The sequence below is a fragment of the Ctenopharyngodon idella genome, chromosome 1 (genome assembly GCF_019924925.1).
Source record: "Ctenopharyngodon idella isolate HZGC_01 chromosome 1, HZGC01, whole genome shotgun sequence".
NCBI classification, from domain to species: domain Eukaryota; kingdom Metazoa; phylum Chordata; class Actinopteri; order Cypriniformes; family Xenocyprididae; genus Ctenopharyngodon; species Ctenopharyngodon idella.
In genome coordinates, this window is record NC_067220.1 from 36,553,086 (window position 1) to 36,574,900 (window position 21,815).

The following is a 21,815-nucleotide window of genomic DNA, read 5'->3' on the forward strand; positions in this document are numbered from 1 at the left end:
TCTGAAGGTCTGAGCTGCTCTTTTTCATACACTGAAAACAGATGGAGAGACCAGAACCTATCAAGCTCCAAAGAGGACATAACAAGCACCATAAAAGTAGTCCATTTATCTTATGCACTAGAGTCTTCTGAAGTCATATGTTTCTTTGAGGAAAGAATGAACTGAAATTAATGCTGCCTTTGCATGCTATTGAATATTTCCCACTTCTGAACTCATGATTACCAGCTCGTCGCATTCTAGTGCTTTGTTGTTGGAAAGAACAGGAAAATCATGGAGGACACCAGGTTTATTCTTGCCTATTTATTGTGAAAATCTTATTAAAGCCAAAATGATATTTAGCATCCCATTCATTGACAACCATATAAACATTCACCGCGGTAGTCAGCTTGCTGATGATTTTGGAATTTCCGCTGTGTATAAAACATACAGTAGATTCAAATGATAATTCATACATGTAAATATGCACTACTTCAACGACAAGACAAGGTGATGTAACTGTTGTGGAAAAAAATAAAGAATACCAGTCATAGCAGTAATCGTTCTCCCCTCCACCATGTTTAAGGGGTCGTTTAACGACACTGTTTTCAATTAAAAATGTAAAACTTTTTTTTTTTGTATGTATTTTGGTCATTCATTTACACAACAACAGCGTTTTGGGGGCCTGAAAATGCAAACATTTGAAAGCGGGTTTCAAAGTGAAAGTTTTTGAAAACGATACCGTTATTGTCTCTGTGTAAACTACAAAAATGCAAATTTGTGAAAACTGTGAGGTCTATAAGCCGTAGTCTTTCTTCACAAAGTGGCATCGCCAGCTACTGGCCTGGCAGCATAATACAGCGTTTTTAGTCGTTTTCACGGATCCATGTTGATGGGGATCGCTTTGACAACATTGTCATCTGTACACGAAAAATGCAAAGGAAAAACTTTTCAGATTTAAGTACATCTCAGGAACTTGGGTATCAAAATTATCCCTGAGCTCCCCAGTGGTAAATATAACTTAAGAGGTCGTCCATGTCCAATTTTTAACTAGGAAACTAGTAAATATGATAATTCCGATAGAAAAATCAATATTCATTTTCAATGTATGGAAAAGAGCTTGGAGTTTCTGCTCTCAATAACTCCTTTTGTACTCCATAGAAGAAAGTCATGTGGGTTTTAAGACACGAGTAAAGGATGACAAAATTCATATATCCTTTTAAGTCACAGCTGAAAAATACTGTAAATCAACTCAAAAAAAAAAAAAAAATCCATCTAATCGTGGCCTTGGCAGGGTAACGATGAGGTAAGGCTCAAATAAAACACGCTCTTAAGATAATTAATATCACTGCGGTTCCAAGCATGCATCAAAAATGTAAATGGGCCAATGTGTGTTTTAATGAACCACTCTTCTTCCACCTTTTAACTTGAAATCTTGTTCATAACTGAACAATATCTGAAGTGCAGAGTTCTTTCAAATTGAACCACCCTGCGGTGTCTTTTAGGCATGATTGTTAGATATCATGGGAACCGCAATCTTTCTTCAAGCCACAGTAGCCATCTCATTTGTACAAGATGACACACATGGAAGCAGGCAAGAGGGATTCGAAGGATTAGGCACATATCAAATGTATTTTAAATGCTTTTTATGAACTTTTAATGAAATTCCGAGAGGGTTGAACTCAAATGACTGAGTGCAGAGAACTGAGACTAGCAATGTGATGGTAAAGAGACAAAACTGTGCTAACCATCCAGGGAATATCGCAGCATACTACAGCCAGATACTGTACAGTCCTATATATATATATAAAACAAAGCTCTCACTGTTAACCAACCAGTGCGTTTTTTTCACATGTTGCACCGCAATGTGTTTTTGGACAGAGCTCAGTAAATAAGGATCAGACACTTTTAATTCACTCTTTCACAGTGTTCCCTTTGGCAAACACGCTCGGGATCGTCATAGCAACAACCATGGTGAACAATTATAGCGCTATGCAGCGACTGTGTTAAACAGGCAGAACACACACACATACACATGTATCTAAACACACTCGTGCGGTGCTATCCTTTTGAGTTCTATTGTTCTTGCTATCTCATACTTCCATCTTTGTTTTGGCACCTCTTTCATCCATCTCTATATTCCTCTTTCACGCTCTCTCACCATATCACTCTCTTTCTGTCTCTCTTCTTTGAATTTAGAGTCTGAGAGTTTAGATGAGATTGGAAACTTCCAGGTGCACATGGACAGTCAGACAAGTAATACGGGCTGAAAGCAATTTCCTCCCTGCTTTATCAAACTCTGAGAGATGGGCAATAACCACATATAGTAAGCCCTGACTCTCTTGTTTATTATTTATATCGGGCTGATTAGGATCCAAGAGTCACACACATCACACACACACACGAGTGTCAGCGAGGTGCCGTTGTTCACAGGGAGAAACATTCACTTTGTGTGCAAGGACTTGATTTACTTACGCATCTGCTTGCATTCTTAATTGTTTAGATGGAGACCTGACTGGTTACATAATGTCCACCAGTTACTAGGAATGTCATTGAAATGAAATGTCATTGTCCACCGTTTTTCTTCTGCAATGTTACATTTTTGGTTGAAACAGGATGGAGAATGTGATTTTCCCAAGTGAAACATGTTCCTGGATCAACACCCTTGTTGATCCTGGAACAACATTCTAATCAACCAATCAGATTTGAGGGATAGGTTTACAGTTATTGTCAAGTTTAGGTTTACAGCAATGGTTATGGGCTTCTACTTTCTTATTCACCTCTCACTTCCCACTGATTTTAGGGATAAGTTATGGGTAGGGTTAGGTTTAGGGGTAGGGATAGGGTTAGGACTATGTTTTTAGACAGGAATGTTGATATAGGTACATGTCTTACTTGGCAAAATCACGGCCACCGAAACAGGATATCAAGGACAACAAGAAAAAAAATGTGGCCAATAATGAGCCAGCGTTCGGACGTAAACACTGAAGCTCTGCAACAAAAATAGTGTAGCAGTATGACAGGGAACAGATGAATTTGTTGAATAAAGTTGTTATTTTTGTTTTGTTTTTGTGCACAAAAAGTATTCTCGTTGCTAATATTAAATATAACATAATAATATAATATTAAAATATCTTAATTTGTGCTCGAAAGACAAACAAAGGTCTTACGGGTTTGGGACGACATGAGGGTGAGTACTTAATGATAGAAATTTCATTTTTGGGTTAACTAACCCTTTAAGAGCAAAAACTCGGTCTGTTTAAACATACCCTTATGCCTGTTACTCAGACGTCAAAAATGTTGTCAAATTGTAAAAAAAAAAAAAAAAAAAAAACTGGTAAAAAAACAGATCTCTGTTGCTTGTGTGAACAACATACTTTTGTGTTTTCATACTTAAGTCATTCTGGTAATTTTACGGTAATTTACTGTAAAAGGGGCTATAATAGATCTGAGGTCAAAGAAATGAATAGATCTGAGGTTGATGGCTCTGAAGCCCATGATCATGTGAATTACATGTTGAAGTGTTAGATAAGTGGCAAGTGGGCTTTTTAATCAAGGTGGAGAGTAAATTGTCATTTTAAAAAGCATTCAACTGGGCAAAAATTCTGCAAAAGCTATGCCATCAATATTTTTGTCTTTTCCATGAAGAGCATTTTTTTCATGCATTTAATTGTGTATTTAAACTACATTTTGAAGGACACTAGAATATTGATGGTATCAAATCTAACAGACCTGGACTAAATTCCCAAATTTTATTGGTTCCTAAATGTTAACATGAAATCAAAATTTGTCACTTTAAATTACATTCCTTAACTTATTGTGAACAGTTCATTGGTCAACTTTATTCTAAAAAGATTCTGAAGAGACCCTAACCCCATCACCACCTCAACCTGCTTCCCTTAGTGTTTTTACACGTAGAAAAGGCGAAAATTGTACCCTGAGCGATGATGTGAGTTCCTATTGCAATTCTCGATTCAGCATAAATTACCTAAAGTGGTGATATTTTTGAAAATCAAAATACTGCCCTTAGCGTTACTAGCAGAAAGGCAGCGCGATATAAACAAACCAGACTAGAACTGAACATGGCGTGACGGCAGCATCACATTCTCTATATCTACCTCCTCGATGGCAGGAAAGTCTTTTAATTCAGTAGAAAAATCGCTCCTCTTCATAACATAAGGATCACGTCCAACATATGTTGTTATTTTCTGTTTATACCTTTCTAAACCAGCACAATATGGACTTTTCTCCATCTCATCTCTTCCATTCTAATTTCCACTTCTTGTCCTCCACCTGAATTTCCAGAACCACTGTAAACAACCTATTTCCAATAGATAAAGTCAAGCAGTATGACTATGACATTTTTCAAGAATGAGATGTAAATTAAAGGCACCCAAACTTGCTCTTTCAAAAGGAAATACATCAATACAGAAAAGAAAAGTTATTCAGCACATTCATTTTAGTGTCAATGCTATCATGAGAGGTTTTTGTTGCACAGCAATGACCTAGAGCTCTTTAAACTGTGAATTCTTCATAAAAGGGTTGGATAAAAGTTGTGCGAGTACTGTAACACTAGTCTTATTATTTAGTAAGACTAAACACTGAGGCTAAATAAACCAGAGTGGGAAGCACCATAAACACAAGCATATAGACAAGTTAATTGGGTGTACAGTATAGGTCAAAGACAGAATAAAATTAATTAAGAGAGATCGATTCTTGGTTGCAAAATCTACAGAAGCCAGTGTTGCCATAGTGATAGTAGCATTCAGCAATCTTTGACACAGTTCTAGAATCTTTACCAAATGCATTTTACAAACTACAGAAAGACCACACTACAGTACTCTTCTTTTAGACCCTGACATGGCTCAAAACACAGATAAGTGCCTGAACCCCGGCGCAAGATTCTGCTCTGCTGAACTCTTAAACTCAGCCTATTTTCTCTGGCATCTGCAGACACCTAAGCCCACATATACAGAGACTCTTAAAAAAAAGGAATCTTTAAAAATTCATCTGCATTTTCTGTTCAGCTCCTCTTGAGTTTCCATTAGGCCTTCCAAATCGGTTACAAAAGCATTAAATGTTAAAACGCAGTTCAACACCAAGAAATATTGACAGATAAACTCTTTCATGCTTCACACTTTCTCTCAGTCTTGTTTTAGCAAGAGCAAATGGGTCATTCTATGAAACGAGTGGCTTTTACACTTTAATAACCTTTTGTATCTTAAGCTTAACTTATATATGTGAGGACAAAATCATATATAGGAAATAGCTTACAGGGAAAATATTATGGTGACAAGGTTGAAATATTCTTGTTTGTTTACAACCATTATTGTTATTTTAATAATACATCATGTAAAAAATAAAAAAATACAGTACACTACACTACCATTTAAAATTTTGGGATGAGATTTTTTGCTTTAAACTGATCTACAATGACAGTACAGACTTTTACATTGTTAAAAAATTTTTATTTCAAATAAATGCGGTTATTTTGAACTTCCTATTCATCAAAGAATCCTGAATAATTCATTTTTCACAAAAAAAAAAAAAAAATTGATAAGAAATGTTTCTTGAACACCAAATCAGCGTATTAGAAGGATCATGTGAAAAATCAGCTTTTCATCACAGAAATAAATTGCATTTTAAAATAAATTTAAATAGAAAACATTTATTTTATTTACAATTATAATAATATTTCACAATATTACTGTGTTTAATATTACTGATCAAATATATAGGCTTGGTATAAGCATAAGAGACAACTTTGACTATAACACACCGTAAAAGTCGGCACTGGCTGTTCATTGTTCATCAAAAGTAATTTTACATATGCATATGAGCGACAAAAATGGCACTTGTTTTGTAGAATGACCCAATTGTTGCACTAGCTGAAGTACCTTAGTTTGAGTATCATTTATTTAAAGCCAGGATTCAATATTCCCTGGCTAAGCATTTCCTTTTTTCTCAGTCTATGTATACAAAGAAAACATGGGCCAGGTCCAGCAAACTATCACATCAGCAAATGATACACATTATCCTTCTGAATAGGAGAAACTGAACACTCAACTTGTTTTGTGTGCAGTGTTTTTGGGCCAGAAAAGCATAAGACTTGCCAGAGAGCAAACAGTGAAGCTGTCAGAAACAGTAATAATGTTAAGGCAGCATATTTTGATTTTAGCCAGCAGTGAAGATAAGCTAGGAGATTAGTTTTAATTAGACAGTGTGTGGATAGACTGCTGGTTCTAGGGAGGAATCTGTCAGCATTAGTCTACATCACAAGAAGCTGCAAATGAACATGAAACACACTCATGAAGTCTCCCAAACACACACGAGCGTATAGAGTTTCTTGAGCTGACCGTGAGTGTGTAGCCAGTCTACGGTCATGTCTTATTCATCCATAATTTAAAGTGTGTGGGAGAGACACTTTCAGGGCACATGTACGCTCACTCTGAGAGAGGACATGACCATGGCCCAGATGAACTCTGTGGCTGCATATACACACTACAGCTAATCACTTCTTAAAGGGGACCTATTATGCCTATTTTTACAAAATGTAATTTAAGTCTTAGGTGTCCCCAGAATGTGTCTGTGAAGTTTCAGCTTAAAATACATCACAGATCATTTATAAATCCATGTTGTAAATACCCATTTCTGACTTCAGTTAAGAGCAGGCTGTTTTCATGCATGTGCCTTTAAATGCAAATGAGCAGCTGTGCCCCGCCCCTCTCCACGATCACAGCTCTTGCCTCGATCAGATTCTTTGCAAATACTAACAATAAATCTGCTAATGGATCGTTTTCTGAGTGCACTTATCTGAAGCAGACACACACAGACAGCTGGCTGTCAGACGTCAAGTCTCATAAGTAACTTCTCTTTCACATGTTTTGTTGTGTTTAAACTGTCAAATACACACAAGGTTTTTGTTCCACGTTGTCGTTTGCGAAAACAAAATGGAGGCTCATTTTTCCACATGCTGCAGAGAAAGGCTTACCTAAACAAAGTTACTGGATTGTCCTTTTTTCACGTTTTCTTTGTTGGTAGATGCACTGGGGATCCAATTATAGCACTTAAACACAGAAAAAGTCATGATATGTCATTTTCATGATATGTCCCCTTTGATATCGTTATGCCATTTACTAGAATGCGTTTAGGCCACTTTCAAATGGTTCTAAATGCAATATGTATCTGATCTACATCTTTGCAGTTTATCCAATTCTTATCTTAATCTGGGATTTTTCCATCATTGTTACATGACAGACGGGCTCAAACTAAATCCCGTAGCAGATCTAGACAGGAGTAGCTGGGGGAGGTGGAGGGTTTTCTCTGATAGCGCACTGCAGTACTAGAGCAAACCAACATATCCTCCAACCAATATGCCCATATAGGTCGTTTGTCACTTCCCTAAAATACGACCCATGGCGTTTACTAAAGTTGCGCCTCTATCAACAACAGGACACTTTCATTTTAATGCATTGTACCCTTATATCTGCATCATATTTCTGGTGTCGTGTAGCTCAAACGGTAGAGCATTGCAATATACAACAATATGCTATCATGTGATCATCGTGGGTTCGATCGCAGGGAACGCATGTGCTCATAAAATGTATATGCACTATAAATCACTAAGGGTAGGTTTAGTTTGGAGTAGGTGTAGTCGTTAATAAAAAAAATGAGTTTTGCTAAATGGAAATAGGACAAATGGTGGGTAAGGGACCATGTAAAAAGTCCACACATTGCATTTAAATGAACACGCATTTTGATTGGTAACAACGGTCATATGTCATTTCATGACGACAGACGTAGCACAACACTGAGATTATTTTTACGCCAGTTAGAGGCGCATGACTTTAAAACGTAAATATAGGTCGTAATAATGTGCTTGAAAAAGCGACCGATAGGGTCGTTTTTTTGGAGGAGGACAGTCTCAAGCAAACACTGAACCACACTATTTAAATATTGAGCAAGCAATCTCATTGGCTGCAGGATCAGCAGAAGCTAATCAGCTTGTGCCAAGCGGAAATGATGTGATTGCTTGCAGATTGCATGTAAAGGACTTATCAGCCTGTGCCCTCTAGAGTTTCATGACTGAACTAGATATACATACAGTATAAATCCTAACACATCTTCCAGAGCACCATTTCCTTCTACAAGTATCTGATAGCACCACATTTAAAGTGATTTCAACAAGATATGTATTTGATATCATAGCAGAGTTTTTTAATCTACCTCAGAGCGTAGATTGTCACACAGCCAGTCTGTGTGAGAGAGAGAGTGCTGAGCAGCCCAGTAGGGAAAAAAGTGTTTAACGCAACAGAGATGAAACCAAATCACATCTGACACTCTGTTATATCAGTGTAATTAACATAGGGGGACAGATAGATGCAGAGACACCCTTGTTGCTTGCTCTGGTTCAGCGGCCAAGCGTGTGATTATGCCGGAGTGTTCTGGTCTCTAGTGGCTCCAGCCCTTTCACTATGTCTCCCCACCAATGGATATAATGGCTACATTTAAGCAGCTTGTAAACTGACTCTTCGCGATTCTCATCTAGTAGATGATGCTTTTTGTGATGAAAGAGGATTTGTCGGATATGTTAATGTTGTATGCTCTCGGCACACAAAGCTTGGAGTTTTGAATGTTAGGGAGATAAATGGCAGATAAATGGAGAGGTAAATGACAGGAAATGAATTTTTTCCAGTTCTGAATACAAAAGATAGTGACACTGAGTGAGTTGACATATTCATGCATTTCATAATTGTTGATTTCACCAAAAATAAGCAGCTTTGAAAATATTTAAAGGTGAACTGTAAAATTTCTGTGCCACTTGCATCACCTAATGGAATTTTATAAAAAATAAAGAAAAATACAAATAAATATAAATACATACATTTGAGAGATGTGGGAAATCAATGCACAAATGGTTTACTTATTTGGTCTATGCAAGCTGGGATTGAACAAAATATTTTAACACATCAGCAAAAAAAAAAAAAAAAACACACTCCACTTTTACAATTTTCCACTTTTTTTATTGTGTATCCTAAAACAAATGTGTCTACTTTTACTTGGGGGAAGCCAAGTGTAATTTTGTTCACAAATCATGGAAAGTCAGCCAAAACCTGGTCTCCAAAGACAATCCTAGAGATAAATCCCCTGACTGTACGACCTGCTCTCACTAGGAGGACCTCAGCTGCTGAAAAAAAGGGCCGGGAAACTAATGTGTAAACACTAATTGGCGGTTGGGGGGCATATACTACATTAGGATAGCTAAATTATTTATGACATTCCATAGCCTCCTTTACTAGTAATTAACATCCATGCTAAATAAACGAACCTCTTTACAATGCATTAGTGGCACTAAATCATATTCAGGAGTGCACAAGGTTGTTGAAGATCTATCTTGCCATTCATGAGTTATTGGGGACTTAATGAGTTTGGCTGGCTAAGAGGGCTTAAAATATTAAAATGTTTTTGAAAGTAAAGTGTTGAGGTAATAAACAATTGAGTAGAGGCTGTATCTGTATCTAGCCACCTTTATAAATATTATATTTATTAATAATATATAATACAATCGTATATACACTACTGTTCAAAAGTTTGGGGTTGGAAAGATTTTATGATTTTGAAAGAAGTCACTCACTGAGGCTGCATTTATTTATTCCTGAGAGCAAAGCTGAATTTACTCCAGTCTTCAGTGTCACATGATCCTTCAGAAATCATTCAAATATGCTGATTTAGTTGCACTTTATTTTACAGTACGTGCACTTACCTAAGAAAGTACTGGTAACAAAAGGTAACTGTGGCGAGGGGGGCGTGGTTCAGCGGAGTCGGCAGCGGGAGAGAGAGTCAGGAGACGAACGGTGAGTGAGTGGGGTAAATGCAAATGACGAACACCTGTCTCTTGTTTCAGTAATTGGTGTGGAGAGAGTATATAACACCAGGAGAAACAGGAGTGGGGGAGAGAGAGACGGACTACTGACTGCTGCCCCGCTGGTGATCTACGAGTGAGAGACTTCTGAATGATTTGTGACCGCTTTGTGCCTGTCTGCACCCCTTTTTGTTTTGAATTGTGAGAATTATTGCAAATAAAAAGCAGTCAGTAGTCAAGCCGACCCTGTCCTCTTCCTTCCTGAGTACTGAACTTTGCTACACTGGTGCCGAAACCCGGGAAGGAAGACGGAAGCCGCCGCCATGCAATCGTCCTCCGGATCGCCATTTGCGGAGATTATCACCTCCCTCGCGGTCATGCAACAAGAACAACACCAGGCCCTGCTGGACTTGAGACAGGATCAAGAGAGGTGCTTCCAAGTCGTTGTTCAAGCCCAGCAGGAGGACCGCGAGAGGTTCCGGAGCTGGATCGACCGGGAGGTTCGACCGGAAGCCCTGGAACCTCGAGCTGTGCCCGCCCACCTACCACTACACAAAATGGGATCTGAGGACGACCCGGAGGTTTTCCTCGATCTTTTCCAGAAGACGGCCGAGCTGTCGGGCTGGCCGCGGGACCAGTGGCCGATGCGCCTGGTCCCGCTGCTCTCCGGGGAGTCCCAGATAGCGGCACAGCAGCTTCCGGTGCAGAATCTCCTGGTCTTCGACGACCTAAAAAGGGCCATCCTCCAGCGGGTCGGCCGGAGCCCTGAAGAACATCGCCAGCGGTTCCGTTCCCTGGAACTGGGCGAGTCCGGCCGACCGTTCGTGTTGGCCCAACAGCTCCGGGACTCCTGCCGCAAATGGCTGTTGGCTGAGGGAGGCGACGTGGAGAAGATTGTCGATCGAGTGGTACTGGAGCAGTTCATTACTCGGCTCCCACGGAGGACAGCAGAGTGGGTCCAGTGCCACCGCCCCACGTCGCTGGACTCAGCCATCCACCTCGCGGAGGACCACATGGTGGCGTGCCCAGGGGTCGGCGAACCCCTCCCATCTGTCTCTCTCTCTCCGTCTTCCCCTTCTGTCTCTCTCTCTCGTCCTGTCCCTCTCCCCAGGTCCCGCCCACCTGTACATCCTCGAGTCCCGCCCCGGGGGCGGGGCGGAGTTGACCCGAGCCAGTTTGGGGGTCCCAGAGCCCCGCCCAGGAGGGCGGGACTGACTTCCGCTGGACAGGACCCCGCGCCTGTTTCTCCGCTCTCTCCACGCCAATCATTTACCCCACTCCCTGCCACTGGGGCGGCGGGGAGGTCTGGGCCAGCCTGTTGGCGTTGCGGGGACCCGGAGCATTTCGTGGACAGGTGCCCAGTGATGGAGGTTGGGACAATGGTCCGGGTCCCGGACGCCCCGCAGGCTGCCCCCGGTCAAGCTGGCTGGTATCAAATACCTGTGAGTATCAAGGGGGGTACCTATCAGGCCTTGGTGGATTCAGGCTGTAACCAAACCTCGATCCATCAAAGCCTGATTTCATCCGGGGCATTGGATACAAGCCGCGTGGTTAAGGTGCGGTGCGTACACGGGGATGTGGTGGTATATCCGGTAGTGCCGGTCATTATCCAGTTCAGGGGCCAAAAGCATAGCGTTGAGGTGGCAGTTAATCCGCACCTCCGGCATCCGTTAATTTTGGGGACAAATTGGCCAGCATTTTCTGAATTATTGGGTTATTTATGCACGGATGCCTCTTGGGGGAAAAAGGCGATGGTTGGGGATGCGCAAGCACAGGCGGGAGAGACTGAACGGGGACCACTGAGTGCTGCTTCAGGGGAACAGAGTGAAATTGAGAGAATAATTCTCTCGGATCGCGATGACTTTCCCCTGGAGCAGTCTCAGGATGAGACCCTAAAACGTGCATTTGAGCAGGTCCAAACCATCGACGGTCAGCCTCTCCAGCCTGGACGGGCGCTTACTTATCCATATTTTGCAGTTATAAAAAATCGGTTGTATCGGGTGACCCAAGACACCCAGACAAAAGAAGATACAACCCAGTTGTTAGTTCCAAGGAGCCGCAGGGAAATGCTTTTCCAAGCGGCTCATTCTAATCCAATGGCTGGACACTTAGGACAGGCAACAACACTAAATCGCCTCATGACCCGATTCTTTTGGCCGGGCATTCACGAGAATGTGCGCAGGTGGTGCGCGTCTTGTCGTGAATGTCAGTTGGTAAATCCACCGGCCACCCCAAAAGCGCCTTTGCGCCCCCTCCCATTAATGCAGGTCCCCTTCGAGAGAATTGGTATGGACCTCATCGGGCCATTAGAGCGATCAGCCAGGGGACATCGCTTTGCATTAGTCATTGTGGATTATGCAACTCGATATCCTGAAGCAGTGGCCCTCCGCAGCATTTCCGCGAAGAGTGTTGCGGACGCACTGTTTACTTTAATCTCCCGGGTGGGGATTCCAAAAGAAATCCTCACCGATCAAGGCACGGCGTTTATGTCACGTACTTTACGCGAACTTTACGAATTATTGGGCATTAAAGCGATCCGTACCAGCGTCTTTCACCCACAAACTGACGGGCTGGTCGAACGTTTTAATCGCACGCTTAAAACCATGATTCGTAAATTCGTACAAGAAGACGCCAAAAATTGGGATAAATGGTTAGAACCCCTGTTGTTCGCTGTGCGAGAAGTCCCGCAAGCCTCCACGGGGTTTTCCCCCTTCGAGCTTCTTTACGGACGCCAGCCCCGCGGGGTACTGGATGTCCTGAGAGAAACTTGGGAGGACGGACCATCTCAGAGCAAAAACGAAATTCAGTATGTAATGGACTTGAGAACAAAACTCCACACTTTGGGGCGGCTATCAACGGAGAATTTGTTACAAGCCCAGGACAGACAGAGCCGGCTGTACAACAGGGGAACTAACTTGCGTAAATTCGCACCGGGAGAGAAAGTGCTTGTATTACTTCCAACGTCAAGCTCGAAATTATTAGCAAAGTGGCAAGGACCATTTGAGGTCACACGGCGGATTGGAGATCTCGATTATGAGGTTATACGGTCTGATAGGAGAGGGGCACGTCAGATTTATCACCTCAATCTCCTTAAAAAATGGAATGAGGCAGAGGCAGTGATGTTGGCGATGGTGATTGGTGGAGAGGATGATCTCGGGCCAGAGGCGAATACCAAACACCAATCTCTCGCACTGGCCCCCGGAGGAGATCATCTCTCGCCCTCCCAGCTCACTGACCTGACGAAATTACAAGCAGAGTTTGCGGACGTGTTCTCGCCCCTACCGGGCCGTACTAATTTGATTCAGCACCATATCGAGACAGAGCCGGGCGTGGTAGTTCGCAGCCGGCCGTACCGTTTGCCTGAACATAAAAAAAAAGTGGTTCAGGCAGAATTAGGAGCAATGCTTGACATGGGCGTAATAGAAGAATCCAACAGTAACTGGGCGAGCCCGATAGTTTTAGTTCCGAAAACGGACGGCTCGGTTCGGTTCTGTGTGGATTATCGCAAGGTGAATGCTGTGTCGAAATTCGACGCGTATCCAATGCCACGGGTGGACGAACTGCTTGATCGGCTCGGTACGGCTCGGTTTTATTCGACACTGGACTTAACAAAGGGATATTGGCAGATCCCCTTGTCTCCATTATCTAAAGAAAAGACAGCTTTCACCACGCCGTTTGGATTACACCAATTTGTTACCCTTCCGTTCGGGCTGTTCGGGGCTCCGGCTACCTTTCAGCGTCTCATGGACAGAATTTTACGGCCCCATGCTGCGTATGCTGCTGCCTACTTAGATGACATAATTATATTTAGTCATGACTGGCAGCGGCATATGCAGCATTTGAGGGCTGTCTTGAGGTCGCTGAGAGGGGCTGGGCTCACGGCCAACCCGAAGAAGTGTGCAATTGGGCGGGTGGAAGTAAGATATCTGGGCTTCCACTTGGGACATGGGCAGGTGCGTCCCCAAATTGATAAGACGGCAGCAGTTGCGACCTGTCCGCGTCCCAAGACCAAAAAGGAGGTGAGACAGTTCCTAGGGTTGGCGGGATATTATAGAAGGTTTGTACCTAATTATTCGGACCTCACCAGCCCTTTGACTGATCTCACTAAAAAGGAGGCACCAGATACGGTCCAGTGGACGGAGCTGTGCCAGCAGGCCTTTACCCAAGTGAAGGCTGCTTTATGTGGCGGGCCGTTGTTACACTCTCCTGATTTTTCTCTCCCTTTCCTGTTGCAGACAGACGCGTCGGACAGGGGGCTGGGTGCCGTCCTGTCCCAGGAGATAGAGGGGGAGGAACGGCCGGTGCTGTACATTAGTCGGAAGCTCTCAAAGAGAGAGACTAAGTACAGCACCATAGAAAAGGAGTGTCTTGCCATCAGGTGGGCCGTCCTCACCCTCCGCTATTATCTCCTGGGACGGGAATTCACTCTCTGTTCGGACCATGCCCCCCTGCAGTGGCTCCACCGCATGAAGGATACCAACGCGCGGATCACTCGTTGGTATCTAGCTTTACAGCCTTTTAAGTTCAAAGTGGTCCACAGGCCGGGTGCTCAGATGGCTGTGGCCGACTTCCTCTCCAGAAATGGGGGGGGGGGGGGGCTGCAGGCCGGATGGCTCCCCGGCCTGAGTCGGGCGGTGGGGGTATGTGGCGAGGGGGGCGTGGTTCAGCGGAGTCGGCAGCGGGAGAGAGAGTCAGGAGACGAACGGTGAGTGAGTGGGGTAAATGCAAATGACGAACACCTGTCTCTTGTTTCAGTAATTGGTGTGGAGAGAGTATATAACACCAGGAGAAACAGGAGTGGGGGAGAGAGAGACGGACTACTGACTGCTGCCCCGCTGGTGATCTACGAGTGAGAGACTTCTGAATGATTTGTGACCGCTTTGTGCCTGTCTGCACCCCTTTTTGTTTTGAATTGTGAGAATTATTGCAAATAAAAAGCAGTCAGTAGTCAAGCCGACCCTGTCCTCTTCCTTCCTGAGTACTGAACTTTGCTACAGTAACTACATGGGTTAAGGTTAGGTTTAGGGTTAGTACCTAGTTATTATCTATTTATTGCAGTTATTATAATAAGTACAAAGTATGTACATGGAGAACAGGACTGCAAAAGGGTCATTGACGAATAAGGTTTTTTGAAGTGTAAAAAAAAGCATAATGGAGATATAATTAATTTGAAGTTTTATTAAGTGTTAACAATGAGATATGTGGTTTTTATAATGAATTAACACTGCTTTTGTCATTTTTTTACAAGATGGACAAAATTTGTCACCAAAAAAGTCATTCATTTTAACTAAAATTTCGGTTTTACCGAATGACACTTTTGGTTATACCAAATGACGATATTTTCAAACAATGCTAACAGGCTGATATCTAACTAGCTAGCGAAAGGACAATCAAACATTTTTGATTTAGTTTTTAAAATATTACATTTTCCATGTTTTATAGCAGTTGTACCGAATGACCTGATGTTTCGGGACATGCGTATGAGCAAATGAAAACATGAATTTTTCAAATAGTTAAAGGAGAGTTAATTACTTTACTTCACAACCATGTGGTCCCTCTCTCATCCTGTGGTCCCACATGACTTGATCCAAAATGGTCCCTTTATATTGGTTACTCCGAATGACATCAATGAAATTCATTTTTCGGAACATTCTTTCTCATAACAAAGCAACGACTTCTAGACATAATTTTAATACCATTTTGCACTATGTTGATATATGATGTTATAAAATCATGCCAGAATAAAAAATATATACATTTATTACATTTTAAGATATTTTAATCAATGAAATTACTGTATTGGCCTTTGGATGGTTAAACCGAATGACATTTTGACATTTAAACATTTTTAAAATACCTTTATATGTAGCAAAATATAATTAAAACCTTTTGGATTCAATAAAAGAGATCTAGTTGTACTACCTTACATACTTTGGATGTCATATCTTCATTTTTTGTTTTTAATATTATTAAGGCCTTTGGAGAAAAAATGACCCGTCACGTCATTGACCCAAAATAAAGTGCTACCAAAATTTCTTCTTATTATTATTATCACTTTAGAAAACAGTTGTACTGCTTAATATTTTGTGGAAACCGTGATAATTTTTTCAGGAAATAATTAGGAAATAATACATTTTCAGGAATAGAAAGTTCAAAAGAGCAGCATTTATTATGTCTTTTTATTATGACCCATTTAATGCATATAAACAGCAATTAAATACTATATTAAACCTGTCAAAACAAAACAAGCAATATTAACTGTGAACAAGGATGAACAAGACAACAAATTAGCTTTCTTGAATTGTACAGCACACATTAAAAGGCAAGTAATTTCTGTGCTACCGAACAGAACATATATGCAGAATATATTAATTTAAAAAATATAATCGTTCAAACCACCAAACCTCATGCTATTAGTTGAGCAAATGGAATGGCAGGCCTAGTCGGGTTGCTCAAAGAAACAACACTTTTGCTCTGTCACTAGTGGTACCATTTCAACTTTAAAGAATATGCAGTTTTTGATATCAAAGTTGACAAAGCTTGCATAGTGGAGTGGATTTAGCAACTGGCATTGAAAGAGGCATCAAAGACAAGCAGCATAGACAATATTATTCATGCCCAACAAGTGTCTTCACCAAACACCCCCTGATACATGTGAAGCCTCCCAACAAACTAAGACAGAAACCTAAAGGATGTGTCTCCCAAATGTAAATAACCCCTTTATGAGCCAACATCATTCAACACAGAAGGGCAAATATCTCCAGGCAGGACTTCTGGAGCATGTTGTGTTATATAAAGACTGTATACTAGGAGAACAGATGGTTTGAGGAGTGAAGGAGGTGTCAGATGTGAAACGCTGCAATGCTGTTTTCTCAATTCACACAGCAATCGAGATTCACACCAGGAGAGAAGCAATTCCCTGAGGTTACATATCAGAGAAACTCCACTGTCCTTCAAAACGATGAAGCCATTCGGATGTAAAAACACAACCAGATGGTCCAAAATAAAATTGTAACCAGATATAGTGATGAATGCAAAACATAGCTAAGTACTAAACTGGATTATTGGTGGAAATGTCCAATGCCAAGTTCTTGCCGTTGACCCCCATGTTTAGTGAATCGCATGAAGGCGCAAATATAACAGCACCCCCTTCAGGGAAACACTATTTGACAAAGCTCATTTACTGCTTGTATTTTGTACTTAGACTTTCAGTGAGCTGTTTCAAAGAGATCCTTGGCGCATATGACAACAGGGTCTATAAGAATGACCCAATCTCAGTGAAGCAGGACTACATCAGAATCCATTCGTGCGTGCCAGGCTTACAAGTTGGATCTTATGCAAATCAGATGCTTTATTTTCCTTCTGAATGCATGACATCAAAAGCATGATGGGACATGTGAATCATAAAATAAATAAATTACATTTAGTCTAAGCCTCAAAACACCAGTGATAAGCTCCAGTGAAGTGGATCCATTTCTCCACCTAGTCAGTTCTTCTCTTGAAGGTGAAATATCCCTTAAAATTATGAGACACACTAACAGTTAAAGGTTTAGACAAGTCTTTTTCTGCTTTATTAATATTAATAATAGCGTGACTAAAAGTTTATAAAAAAAAAAATGTGTATTTTAGCTTCTGAATTCTCTCAGCTGACTTCATATTGGGATGATATTTAAACAGTATTGAAAGATTGAAAAATGTATGCTGGGGAGTTGTTGGCTGTGAACTGGTGTAATATATAAAATAAAATAAACAGTTATGTAATAATACTAATAACATTTCTGATTTATAAAGAAATGTATATGTTGGGAAAATTAATATTTGTCTACAAAAGTAATTTTAAGTATTTATTTAAGCATAAACCTACTGTATAGATCAAAAGGTTATGGTAATAATAAGCAAATTCAGTCATGTGCATCCAAACTTTTGACTAGAAGTGCCTCCTGAAGAACATTGAGGGATATCCAACATAAGAGCAGTGATTGGGACCAGAGAGCTGCAAATATTGCATAAAAGCTTTTGTATAAATAACATTATGCAAAAGATATTTACTTTACATGGACCTGCTTGGGAAAAAAACAATCAAATCACACATTCTGCCCTTGCACTCTTCCTTCATCTCTCATAAAATCTCCAGCCAATGAAGACAAAGCTCTCCAGCAGGCATGCAAGCAGGGAAAACACGCTTGAGTAGGCAATCCCAGAACAGGACAAAATCTTTCAAAATGGCCGCCTCGGTCCTGAAGATAATTATAGTAGATTTACAGCTGAAAGGATGAGGGACGGGACCTGCCGGGCAGTACCCTGGCTTAAAATCGCTCTGGCTGTTTCACTGACAGCTACTAAACAAGTTAATAAAGCTGGATGTAATATTTCTAGACAATAATAATAATATAACAATAAAATAATGGACTATCTGTTTTGATCTATTGTACTTTTTTTTTTGTGCAAACAGACACAAAGAAAGACAATAATGGATGAGGTGGTTCATTTGATAAGGGTGAGTCATTAACCCCTGGTTTCACAGACAAAACTTAAGCCTAGTCCCAAACTAAAATGCATGTTTGAGCTGTTTTAACTGAAAGCAACTTACACTGACATATCTTAAAATATGTTAGTGCCATTGTTTTGTCTCATGATGCACATCAGTAATGTTTTTTTGTTTCTAAGGCATGTTTAAAAAGCTACTTAAATGTCTTGATTGAACTAAGGCCTAATCCTGGTTTAATCTAAGCCCTGTCTGTGAAACCAGGCCTTAATGTTTAAATGAGTCTGATTCATATAACTTCACCTCATACCCCTGGAGAAATTATTTCACATATACAGTCCGGGCTTAAATGAGAATGCAAAGAGAACCTGTGGTAGAAATATCTCCCTCCATCCTCTGCCTGTTGCTTCAAATTACCGCCCTGGGACAAATCTGACAAAATCACTGGTCTTGGATCAGTTTCCCAAAGCCAAATACAAATGTTAAATTGTTGGTTTACCTTAAAAAGTGAGTTACCTGGTTGCCTTAAAGTTTTGAGTTCATTGAAATTAAAAAATTGAGTTAATATAATGAAAGCGATTGGTTTAATCAACAGAAACTCAAAATATTATATTATCTGAACCACATTAATTATCTAAGTTGATTTGACAAAAAAAAAAAAAAAAAAAAAGTTGTGATAAATCATGAAAATAATTGTTTACAGTGTATGAGTGAAAGGTGAAAGCTGATTCTTGATCAGTGGCTGCAGACTTTATAGATCTTGTACTGAAAACTCACTGCTATATATTCTACATTTTAAAAACATTTTTTTAAGTATAGGAAGGTAGTATATTTTTAAGTTCCAATAATGCTTCTTATTAAAAATAATATATCCACATTTAAATTAAGTCAAGATAACCTTGCCCTTCTCCATAAAAATCCCTTTGCTGTCTCATCCTGCTGATTTCTTCTATAAAATCTTGGCTGTCTCCTCTGTATATAATATAATATAATATAATATAATTAAAGTACAGACATGCACAGCCACACAAAAAAATGTCTTAAACATGAAAATCTGTTTTAAAAAAATCACCAAAAATCTCCCTTTCTTTCTCCCCTCTCTCTCGCTCATATATCTCTTTGCTTCACTATCATCAAACACCACCTGTCTGTAACAAAATCCAAACATTCAGGCAATACTCAGCAGACTTGCTTTAAGTTCGCAGTTCTGTTTAACTTTTAGCATTTAAAGACAAGGTTATTATTTGCCCATGTGCCTCAGTCTATAAAATCGACTAGATGGATCTCTGAATTATTGAGATGTGAAGTATTATAAAGTCTCCTATCTTGCCAATCCAGAAATCTCCAATCCAAAAACACAGACAGTACGGCAGCCAGGAGGCTCAAGCCAACAACCTGCTCTACAAGCAAATCGTTTCATTACAAAAAATATACCGACAGTGCAGAAAGATCTTGCATTTGCAGACTTTACCCCAGCAGATTTAACTGAATGTTATTTAGAAATAAACTCCCAAAGATGAATGATTATTTCCAGTGAATATAATCTTAGTTATTAACACTATGAAATACATTCCAGCTCTTCGCAAGAGGTCCTATTGTGCTTGATCCCTTTCATGCTTCACAAACAGGTGGTTAACACTCTGAACAGGCGTTTTCTGTAAACATTTAGATTATCTCTCCTGAAAAGACTAAGCTGGTTTGCTGGTCTTAGCTGGTTTAAGAGGGTCTCCCAGCCTGGCCAAGCTGAAAAGTGCCAAAATCCATGTAATAACAGCCTAATCAGCCAGCTTAGATTGGATGAATATGGTCTTTTCAGTAGGGATGATTGAGGGGGGAGCATTTCAGGACAAGTTAAGCAAATGCTCATTATAAATGTCCCTATGGAGTCAAAACAACATGTGCATGTTTTTTCAGCGAAGTTGTCAAGAACCCATGGCAGCAAAACAAGACAGCATGGACTAGACAGCTGAATGGCAATAGTATTGCACAGAAGTACTGGATGTTGCGGACTTACACTGCTGTTTTTTCCAGACCAGTACACGACTGCGTGGTTGTGCGCGGAGTCTCCAGCCAGAGCAAAAGTGCTGCTGGCCAGTTTGGGTTCGTCTGGTCTGGAATCCGATACTCTGCCATCCTGGTCATCATCCCTGTTCCAGCGAACTTCGGCGCGTTTACTCTGTCCGTCCACCCGCAGACCTGAGGTCTTTCTCTGCTCTTCCGAGCGGGCATCAACGCTCCGCGCGCTCTCCAGAAACTCGGGCACGCTTCTTTTGACTCTCTCTGACGCGGCGTCCTCGGGTTCCAATTCGGATACACTTTCCACATATTCATCCGAAAACAATTCTTCATCTAAAGCGGACTCGGCGAAGTTCCCCAAAGGCGCACGGGAGTTTATCCCCTCAGCGTTTCTTTCCAGTTTCGGCGCAATCCCTGGAAAACCATCCGCCTCTCGTCCAGTGGGTACTCCAATATTCGGGTAAAGAACTGTGATCAGCTTGGGTTTCTTTTGATCCTGTCTCGGATATTTCCCAGATTCAGGCGGGTCACGCAGATGCTCATCCCCTGCGTAATTCACTTGCATTGGCGACATACATGGCGCGCAACTTATATCTGCCTTTGCGTTTGGAAAAACATACACGGAGGAAAGAATAAGCCAGGTAGAAAGAGTAAAGTGAGCGCCAGGGAATACACCCAGACCGGTCTCCATCGTTAGAAGAGATTTTGGGGGATGCTTCTCCCCTCCCTCCGACTCTCAGACGCGCAGGGAAGCAACTCCAGCGAAGTGTCGGGGTTTAAAGAAGTGCTCCTCAGCTACACCGCTCACGTTCAGGGATGTGATGATGGAGTAAGGCAGCACATAGGGGAGGTACTGAATCCAATCCAAGCCGCCGCTGCGTCTAGGGAGAGTGAGAGAGAGAGTGAAGGAGAGAGAGAGAGAGAGAGAGAGAGAGGCGAGTTGGGCATAACGACATCGTGCGTATTACGGTTGAAAGTCTTTTAATTTTATATAGCGAATTTCATTAATTCATACCTACTCAAGCAGTAAAAGTATTTCACTGCTTATGCACAAATAAATCCACTGGATTACTGGTTTACTACTTCAGCATTTCTAATGTAGCCTAGCCTACATAAATATGCTAAATTTATCATTTATTTTTATTTATATAAACCAAAAGATTCAATAATAATAATAATAATATGTATAAGCTACATTGTCATATATATATATATATATATATATATATAGCCTATGGAAATTGTTATAATTTAAAAATAAATAAATAAATTGCCTAGGCTACACAAATAAATAACGCCCCTTTCAGTGCACTGACATTGGACAGTAATCGAAGATGTCACGCCTCAATAAGGGAGAAAATAAAAGTAGCCTATGCCTATCGTAAACGATTCTTGCGAGACTTAGGAAGTCATATCAGATATCACTGTGTAAACTGTAAATCTCACGAAGTACTTTTTTAATTGGATCTTTTCAAA

The 21,815-nt window shown here is 40.9% G+C and overlaps 2 protein-coding genes across 3 annotated transcripts in view; one reads left to right on the plus strand and one right to left on the minus strand.

Moving 5' to 3' along the window:
- sorcs3a (sortilin related VPS10 domain containing receptor 3a) overlaps nt 1-21,279 on the minus strand; it is a 254,736-nt gene extending 233,457 nt beyond the window's left edge. The window contains 1 exon segment of the mRNA XM_051894728.1: nt 20,338-21,279. Coding sequence (XP_051750688.1) covers nt 20,338-21,030 — 693 coding nt within the window. The 5' untranslated portion in view covers nt 21,031-21,279.
- On the plus strand, nt 9,773-14,829 carry LOC127513104 (zinc finger protein 500-like). 2 transcript variants are annotated; one of them, XM_051894717.1, is made up of 2 exons: nt 9,773-11,280; nt 14,594-14,829. In XM_051894717.1, the coding sequence occupies exons 1-2, from the start codon at nt 10,162-10,164 to the stop codon at nt 14,594-14,596; spliced, it is 1,122 nt and encodes a 373-aa protein (XP_051750677.1). In that variant the 5' UTR covers nt 9,773-10,161; the 3' UTR covers nt 14,597-14,829. The 2 variants fall into 2 exon arrangements, with proteins under 2 accessions (XP_051750677.1, XP_051750669.1); XM_051894709.1 differs by lacking the exon at nt 14,594-14,829 and adding an exon at nt 14,074-14,574.
- Nucleotides 21,280-21,815: the final 536 nt, after the last annotated feature.

What these genes read in the sequence shown, in the direction of transcription:
- LOC127513104 (XM_051894709.1), top strand. Translation starts at nt 10,162, where the DNA reads ATGCAATCGTCCTCCGGATCGCCATTTGCGGAGATTATCACCTCCCTC. An exon ending in CTGGCTGGTATCAAATACCT is followed by an intron (nt 11,281 to 14,073) that starts GTGAGTATCAAG and finishes TTCCTGTTGCAG; the next exon opens with ACAGACGCGTCGGACAGGGG.